The sequence below is a fragment of the Tachysurus fulvidraco genome, chromosome 20, assembly GCF_022655615.1.
Source record: "Tachysurus fulvidraco isolate hzauxx_2018 chromosome 20, HZAU_PFXX_2.0, whole genome shotgun sequence".
Lineage (NCBI taxonomy): Eukaryota > Metazoa > Chordata > Actinopteri > Siluriformes > Bagridae > Tachysurus > Tachysurus fulvidraco.
In genome coordinates, this window is record NC_062537.1 from 18,685,426 (window position 1) to 18,694,840 (window position 9,415).

The following is a 9,415-nucleotide window of genomic DNA, read 5'->3' on the forward strand; positions in this document are numbered from 1 at the left end:
GAACATCAACCAGAAGTAGGGCATCAGGATGGATCGGCAGGTTCGGAGAGCAGGCGGGCTCAGGATCACTGGGATCTCAGAGACATCCACACTGGGTTTGGGTTCTGTCTCAGTGCAGCAGATAAATAATTCTCATCGGTTCAGTTATTAGATTAAAACACCATGTTGAAGTGAAATCATTATTAACTATGTGATTGTGAAGATAATCCTGGATCTCTTCCTGCTCTGAATCCATTCAGTCCAAGGTGAAAGCTCTTCAGTTCATAATTCTTGTTATTTTTCTTCTAGACTCTTTTTCTCTGATGCTGTCACTTACATGCAAGACATCCAGGAACACATCCTAAATGAAATATTTCACAATTAGTTGGAATTTTGTGTATTTACCGGAATTTCCTTCCTTGTGAGTTGAACATTAACAGCTTCTGGCAGTTCACCTGAGATCTGACGGCTGAGAGGAGCGAACGATCTGTGATAATTAACCCTGAGTATCACCTTGTGTGTGTGTGTGTGTGTGTGTGTGTGTGTGTGTGTGTGTGTGTGTGTGTGTGTCTTTCCCTCTGTCTCGCACAGTTTCTCTCTCTCAGGGCAGGTGCACAGGTGAGCTGTGTACATCACGCATGCGCTCACACACACACATCAGTATTTCTACCTGAGTGTGTGAGCAGGTGTGTGTGTGTGTGTTTCAGTGTGAGGACAAGTGCTAGAGAATCGCAAGCATCGCTGCGATGACCTGGGATTATTTCGGGTTCTCCATGGTCCGCAGCGGCCAGAACAATGAGACGGTCATCGCCATCAACAACCCGGCGGATATTTCCGTTATTGTCATCTACTTTGTGGTGGTTCTGGCTGTCGGGATATGGGTGAGTCAGATCGAGTGATTTTTCCTTCAACTCTCACTGACAGACTTTTGTGAATTGTTAACAAACATCAAGGAACCCTTTAAACTCCTGAGATCTTCTTTTTTCTTTTCCTATTCCTGTTGGTTTCATTGTCATTACTGAAGCCTGGATCTGCACTTCTCTGTAACTACACTGTAAAGGCCAAAAAAGTATAATAATTAAAAAAAATAATTCTAATACTCATAACAACATAGTTTTCTGGTAATCACTATAATAAATAAATAAATAAATATATATTTATATATAAATATATATACACACACACACACACACACACACACACACACACGTATATATATATATATCATATATATACGTGTGTGTGTGTGTGTGTGTGTGTGTGTGTGTGTATATATATATATATATATATATATATATATATATATATATATATATATATATATATATATATATATATCTGCACTTTATTGCCAAAATTAAATGTAAATTATTATTATTATTTTTTTAAATAACGACTCTTTAAACAAAAATAAAAATGCAGATCCACGTCTCCAATAAAACTTAACAATCTAAAATCTGATTAAAAATAACTTTAAAAAATGTTTATCAAATCGGTCATTTTATTTTAGGGTTAATAAAAACTAAATAAGATTTACAATTATACAACGATCACTTTGTATCCATGAGAATATGAGACGGAATCAGAGCGTCACCGTCCTAAATAGTAAGAAAAGAAAAACCACAAAGAAATGAAGGTAGCTGATTAAAAATGTCAGATATCAGACTAGCTGCATTAACCTGCAACTGCTTAGCTTTACCTTTATCTACCTAATGAAAATGCTCAGAGGAGCCTGGTGCTGCTTGGGTTAAATTTATTATTATTATTATTATTATTATTATTATTATTATTATTATTATTATTATTATTATTATTATTATTATTATCATTATCATTATTATTATTATTATTATTATTATTATTAAATAATATTTTTATTAGATTTATTTTCATGTAAAATGCACCCAGTTTTATGGTAAATTTAACGACCCTGAAGGTTTTACTGTGTGTTTACTGTAAAAAGAAAAGTCTTCTTCGTAAGATACACCGAAAACCTACAAAAAATGAACATAAAATATATAGTATGTAAATATTATTTCTTTAAAAAAGTATTTTTATATCTTTTTAAATGTATTTAGCATTTCCTAAATCTAGGATTATTAAACTTATTTCTTAGACATTTCTATTGCTAGTTTTAAGCATCTGTTTCTGGTTAAAAATAAATGCTTGTTATATTCATTCATTCATTCATCTCCTACCGCTTATCCGAACTTCTCGGGTCACGGGGAGCCTGTGCCTATCTCAGGCGTCATCGGGCATCGAGGCAGAATACACCCTGGACGGAGTGCCAACCCATCAGAGGGCACACACAGACTCTCATTCACTCACACACTCACACACTACGGACAATTTTTCCAGAGATGCCAATCAACCTACCATGCATGTCTTTGGACCGGGGGAGGAAACCGGAGTACCCGGAGGAAACCCCCGAGGCACGGGGAGAACATGCAAACTCCACACACACAAGGCGGAGGCGGGAATCGAACCCCCAACCCTGGAGGTGTGAGGAGAACGTGCTAACCACTAAGCCACCGTGCTCCCTAGCTTATTATATTTTATCTTGAAAATGACTAGCATTGGGTTTAATAGTGGTTTATTTAATGTATCGATTTATTTACGTTTTCACCTGCTATCATGTCGTTCATCCATTTTTCAGCTTTACCTCCACTTTAAGGTTCTTACATTTACTCCACTTCACTACAATAACTGAAGCTTTTCTTAAGTAAGTAAAGATTAGCCATGTGAGGTTGGATCACTGTATCGTGTAAATGTTTTAGCACCAAAGTTAGTGATAAGGAATCGTTTACTGTCGGGCAAATTATCTGGAAGTTCTGTAAATATTTTCCCAGACTGTGTTAAAGTGACTGGACTGATTTAAGCACAGATTTTAGTATAGAATTTGCTGAAATCGTGTACACCGTGAGAGTGTATGGGGTTATTACAATACACTTCATTCACACAAAAAGAGAACTTACAGATTAACAACTTTTCATTTGATTCAAAAAATATCTAGGGTTATAGTCAGGACAAAGGTGTAAACAGGGGGATGTGATGGAGATCGTTCACCTGTAAGGAAAAGAGTTTTGGCTTCTGACTTCCTGAACAGTGAAATATTTAAAGTTAAAGGTTTTTTTTTTTTTTTAATTATAAATTAACTATACATCAATGCGAAAGAAATCATGTCATTCAGGATAACAACTAATTTAATAAAATGGAATTATAATAATAATAATAATAATAATAATAATAATAATAATAATAATAATAATATGTGAATAATTGTATATTTTTATGTATTAAAAAAATAAATAAATAAATGTTTTTATCTGTACTGCGAGTCGACAACGACAAACGTCACACATTTATATATCAGCAAAATAGTATAAGATTTTTACTTTTTTTCATACTGTTTACAGTTAACAATTTTTTTACTCACCTTTTTAATTATTTATTTCTTTATTGTTATTATATTATTATTTTTTAATTCCCCGGATTTTAGCTTTCCTCCATCGCATGACAGCTTCCTGCAACTGAATCTTTAAAACAGCTGCTCATGTACCATCTCAGATGGCGTAACACAGTCAGAAGAACGCACGATCCGCCCACTTCTGCATTCATGAGCTCAAAGATACACATTATTGGTTAGGGCCGAGACAGTTAAGCCCCGCCCACCCAGTGACCATAGCCAGTTTTGCTTTCTTTGAGCTCCTGGCTACATGTTTGACTGTCACGTTGTCATGATTTGAACACTTTTCTGCCTGTGAGACCTGATGTTTAAACGATTAAATAAAAATTATACACCGCATAAACATTACAGTCTAAAGAAAAAGTAGTATACCTTATAGAAACAATTATTTATTTATTTATTTATTTATTTATTTATTTATTTATTTATTTATTTATTTATGCCGTAATTTTACCGAATAAGTTTGCTCCATTTTCTTTTCAGATTATGTCGACTGAGCCTCATTAATCAGAAGTAAATGGTAACCAAGTTGTAGATGTAGATGTAGATAGATGTGGTTTGCTCCTAGGGTTTAAATTAGTAAGCGTATCCCAGTCCCTGTTTATGAAAAGCTTCCTCCAAACACAATGCTACCACCACCATGCTTCACCACAGGCCTGGTGTTCTCAGGGTGATGAGTCATGTAGTTCCTCCCAAATGGAACATCTTGTGTCAAGGCCATAAGGGTTAGATTTGATCTCCTTAGACCAGAGAACATTTTTTTGGCAAACTCCAAGATTTTATTTATTTATTTTTTGTTTAGTAGGATGTGAAGTCGTAGTTACAGATGGAGCAGAGATCAGGGTTGGATTTGAAGACGATCTAAACCGATGTTCCTTTGTTTGCTGAAATGCACTTTTTTAAATTAAAGTAAAATCTATAATTCCACAGTTTTGCATTGTCATGGTGTCGGGTCTGCTAGACGCAGGTGATGATTCGCTAATCACCCGCTAATAACATTTCATAACATTATGTTCATCTCCACCGTGCAGGCTATGGTGAGGACGAATCGCTCCACGGTCGGTGGATTCTTCTTGGCTGGACGCAGCATGGTGTGGTGGCCGGTAAGTTCACACACGGATTAAACATAAAAACCTGGAGCTGATATACTGTAGATTGTGGTTTATTTCACAATAAATCAGTCTGCAAGCTGAAAAATACACAATCTACTGTATAACAGAACAGAATCCATCAGATGGAGAAACGATTAAGCATTGAGACGGTTTGCAGAATTGTTCACATTTTCCTTATTGTGTTAATTATTTGCCATAATAATTGACATTGAAATACATATAACTTTTCATTTTAAGTTTAAAACCTTAGAGATATCTACAAAGAAAGAATCCAGTGCTACAAATATGCTGAATCTAGATATAGAGGAAACTCGTCTCCATAACCTCATATCCATAAACTTCATCATGCTGGAATGGGAATGTTATTTTCAGCTCCTTTGTATGTGAGCTTTGGTTCTTGGTCACTGTCCTCTCAGTATGGTATTTGTGCCAGATTGGTATTTCTGAACTAATTGAAATCTTCACTATTCCCTTTGGTCACCATGTGACTTTTTAAGCTTTAGACATGTTTAGATCTCCAGCTTTGTGTCTTACAGACATTTCCTCTGCTCTCGTGTCTTGTCGTGAAATTCAGCTTCTTTCCAAAAGAATGGAAACAGGAAACTCAAAACAAAGACGTCGTTTGCTCCTGGGGTTTAAAACAGTGAGCATTGTCCTAGTCCCTATTGTCCCTGTTGTCCCTGTCAATGAAGCGTCCTCAAAACACAATGCTATCACCACCATGCTTCACCATACACCTGGTGTTCGTAGGCTGGTCATTAATATGGAGTTTGTGCCAAATGTTGCACTTTCTGCTAATCCATAAAGTCCACTTTTATTTTTATCAAACCAAAGAACTTTTTTTTTTTGCTTATGGCAAAGTAATAGTTTTTTTTTTCCGCCACTGCTACGGCTGCTACTTTCCACTCTACTGTACACTCGCTCCTTATTTACTAGTCACTAGGTTTTGGTGGATGGCCTCCAGGTATATAAAATATCAGAAAGCATTAAAAGCACAAGCTTATCTATGTTGAGTGATAGTGAACAACAGGCAAGTGGATTCTGTCCTTCATATTGCCCCAAATCAATAAGCTGCTCAATTCAAATCAGAGCATCAGGGTGAAAATGAGCCATAGTTTACAAATATCCCTCAGAAAGGACGATCGCTGAGCTAAATGGTGTGGAAAAAAGATTTTACGATGCCCTTATGGTCGAGCTGTCTTTCTGAATTCACAGACCATATTAGGTTCAGATGCAAAATACTTTACAGCTTTAAAACTGTAAAGAATACAGAAGAACTCCTAGGGGTTGTTGTTATAGGAAATAATGAATGATGAGGTGTCGTGGTTGAGGTGGAGTTTCTCATAACGCTCAGAAGATTGACATGCCAAAAATTCTATCCATACATTCCTACCTTTCTTACAGCTTATACTGTATTATAGCACCTATAAACAGTCCTCAGTTCCTCGATGACGCTACTAATAGTACTAATGAACACCGCGGGGAATTCATAAAAGCACATTGTCCTGAAGATGTCAGAAAACCTCTAGACTGTTAAAAGTGCCGACATTGAAGATTCCTTCTATGAGTTCATTCATTCATTCATTCATCTTCTACCGCTTATCCAAACTTCTCGGGTCACGGGGAGCCTGTGCCTGTCTCATGCTTCATCGGGCATCGAGGCAGGATACACCCTGGACGGAGTGCCAACCCATCACAGGGCACACACACACTCTCATTCACTCACACACTCACACACTACGGACAATTTGCCAGAGATGCCAATCAACCTACCATGCATGTCTTTGGACCGGGGAGGAAACCCGAGTACCCGGAGGAAACCCCCGAGGCACGGGGAGAACATGCAAACTCCACACACAAAAGGCGGAGGTGGGAATCGAACCCCCAACCCTGGAGGTGTGAGGCGAATGTGCTAACCACTAAGCCACCCTGCCCCACCTTTTTTTTTAGAGTTAATAAAAAACTTTATTTCCCCAAACATGAAGTTTTCTTCTGTTTTGTTGTGTCCATGCTGAGCAGTAAATAACTTTATCATGCCTCACTCCAAAGTGGTGTTAATCTGAAGCTCAACAGAAGGTAGACACTCGGGACTCAAGCTTCTGATATAGAAAATAAATCAGATTCGAGGACTCAACCATGGTATATTTGAATTTGTTTGCACTTTTCGATGCATTTCTTTTAACCAGTATGTTTTGTTGTCCTTATTTCTTTTACACACTTTAGCTTAATCATTCAGGTCTATCACCACCTCAGTGCTAACAGATTAAGCAGCAGTAATTACAATCATTAGCTGATGAAATGATCCGTACAAGCTCGCAGATTATCCCTTACTTAATGACCTAATTGTGACCTTGATCCCGAGTGTGTTGCTGAGATTGCTGAGTGAATACACGCGTGTGGTTTTCTGGTGTAATGATTGTACAGAGTCGTGTAAAATGCCAATTCTTCTGTAATCACTAACTTATTTCCTCCTACAGATCGGAGCGTCTCTGTTTGCCAGTAACATCGGCAGCGGGCATTTCGTGGGTCTGGCAGGGACCGGGGCGGCTGCTGGAATCGCCATCGGAGGATTTGAGTGGAATGTGAGTGACTTTTAAAAAACATCAAACAAACAAACAAACAAACAAATAAAAAAAAATAACTAAACACACTTAATTTTCCGTTCAAATGTATTCAGTACACTTTTGACCCGAAGGTCAATCTGACCTGAAATCCTTCCCACAGAAATCACATTGAAACTTGATTACAAATCTCATTTATAAACAGATGATTTTTAAACATATATCAGATAGAAGTGGCAGAAGGTGAATCTATCTTATCACAATCAACTTTCCAGTGAAATTCCACTATTAAAGGTGGGGTCTCCGATTTTTGAAAGCCAATGTTGACATTTGAAATCACCAAAACAAACACACCCCTAACCAAAACGGGTCCCACCCCTGTATCGATAGCTCCGCCCACACGTACATACGTAACCCAGGCGACTAATGGAAAGAAACGTGTCTTTATCATAGCTGAAGGGAAGAACAATACGATTGTAAATAAACAAACAAGCAGAAATGCCACACAAGCGTAATGATGTAAAGGACAAAGGCATATATTAGTTCTGTGTAACAAAGCAAAACCAACGTTACTCACCTATCGAGAAGGAAAAAAGCGCCTCGGCGTCTTAAGTAAAGTCGGCCACATATTCACAGGTCGGAGTTTCCCGAGTCGATAACTCCTGAGCTAAACGCTGTTACTACACAAAACGCGGTTGTAGCTGCCTCTCTACATTACTACGATAGAAAAGAGGTGTTATTTGTGTAGTAACAGCGTTTAGCTCAGGAGTTATTGACTCGGGAAACTCCAACCTGTGAATATGTGGCCAACTTCCTGCTCCTTCAGTTCTCTCCAGCGCTGGAAAGCTGATCCTATATTAACACGTCCTACTTCTTGTCCTTATCGTAAGTCTTTCTTCTCTTTCTTTCTTTGTTTTTATCCTCCATGTCAATGTTAAACCCGCTTTCTGCTAATGTCACACATGCGCACTGAACGCTCTCTCCGTCCATATTGACAAGCCCCGCCCCTTTCTGCTCATTGGCTTCATGTTTTTTTATTTTTGTTTTGATTTTTGTTTATTATTCGGCCCGACTCAAAAAATCGGAGACCCTGCCATTAAACCTAAGTAGGCGGAGCCTGTGGGGTGAAACAAAGATGCTGACACGCCTTCGTGACCTGACACCGTTCATATACACGATGAAGTTTTCTTCGTGTTTATAGATCGTATGCAACATCTGTAATGAAAATAAAATCTTCTTTCCTTCTTTTTTTTAGGCTCTTGTTGTAGTTCTCATTCTAGGATGGATCTTTGTCCCCATCTACATCAAGGCAGGGGTAGGCTTCTGCGTTCACTCTTATCTATTGCATTATTTTTTCCTGATTCCTTATGAGTCAGACTCTATGGAGCTACGCATTAGTGGCACTGGTGTGAATATTTACATCACCATATATAGACTTTACGCTCTATGTAGCAGGTCGTTTCGTCCTCAGCTCTACTCTGAGGTGGACGACTCTGATAACCTCAGAGTTAGTTATTTTTAACTCTATCTCTGACTGAGTACAGACACGATCTCTTATCTCACTTTACCGTCTCTGTTCACCGTGTAGGTGGTCACCATGCCCGAGTATCTGAAGAAACGTTTCGGAGGTCAGCGTATCCGAATCTATCTCTCTGTCCTCTCGCTGGTGCTTTACATCTTCACTAAGATCTCTGTGAGTGCTGAAATGGAGCATTTAATGGAAACGGAGTTCAGTCGTCGATTTGCGTGCAATTTCCGTTGCATTACAAATGGTGTCGATCAGCCGTGATGTGTTTTTGGTGTCTGATGTTTGTTTCCTGCAGCTCTGATGATAATGTACTAATGTAAGAAGCATTTATACAGTACTGTGCAAGAGTTTTAGGCAGGTGTGAAAAAATGCTGTAAACAAAGAATGCTTTCAAAAATAGAAGTGTTAAAGATTTATTTTCATAAATGAACAAAATGCAGTGAATGAACAAAAGAGAAATCTAAATCTAATCGATATTTGGTGTGGCCAGCCTTCTAGGTACACTTACACACGGTTTTTGAAGGAACTCGGCCGGTAGGTCGTTCCAAACATCTTGGAGAACTAACCACAGACCTTCTGTAGATGTCGGCTTTCTCACATCCTTCTGTCTCTTCATGTAATCCCAGACACACTACATGATGTTGAGGTCAGGGCTCTGTGGGGGTCGTGTCATCACTTCATGCTGGTTTGGAGGGGAAAAAAAAAATTATTTATATTTCTTAAAGCATTCTTTGTTTACTAGATTCTCAGAAAAATGAGTTCCTCAAAG

The 9,415-nt window shown here is 38.1% G+C and overlaps 1 protein-coding gene across 1 annotated transcript in view; it reads left to right on the top strand.

Annotated features, from left to right (window-relative positions):
• Positions 1 to 548: 548 nt before the first annotated feature.
• The window catches only part of slc5a1 (solute carrier family 5 member 1), a 19,408-nt gene continuing 10,541 nt past the window's right edge, over positions 549 to 9,415 (top strand). The window contains exons 1-6 of the mRNA XM_027176265.2: positions 549 to 597; positions 687 to 860; positions 4,477 to 4,548; positions 7,035 to 7,139; positions 8,374 to 8,433; positions 8,707 to 8,811. Of these exons, the coding sequence (XP_027032066.1) occupies positions 726 to 860; positions 4,477 to 4,548; positions 7,035 to 7,139; positions 8,374 to 8,433; positions 8,707 to 8,811 (477 nt within the window). The 5' untranslated portion in view covers positions 549 to 597; positions 687 to 725. The remainder of the gene's footprint in view (positions 598 to 686; positions 861 to 4,476; positions 4,549 to 7,034; positions 7,140 to 8,373; positions 8,434 to 8,706; positions 8,812 to 9,415) is intronic.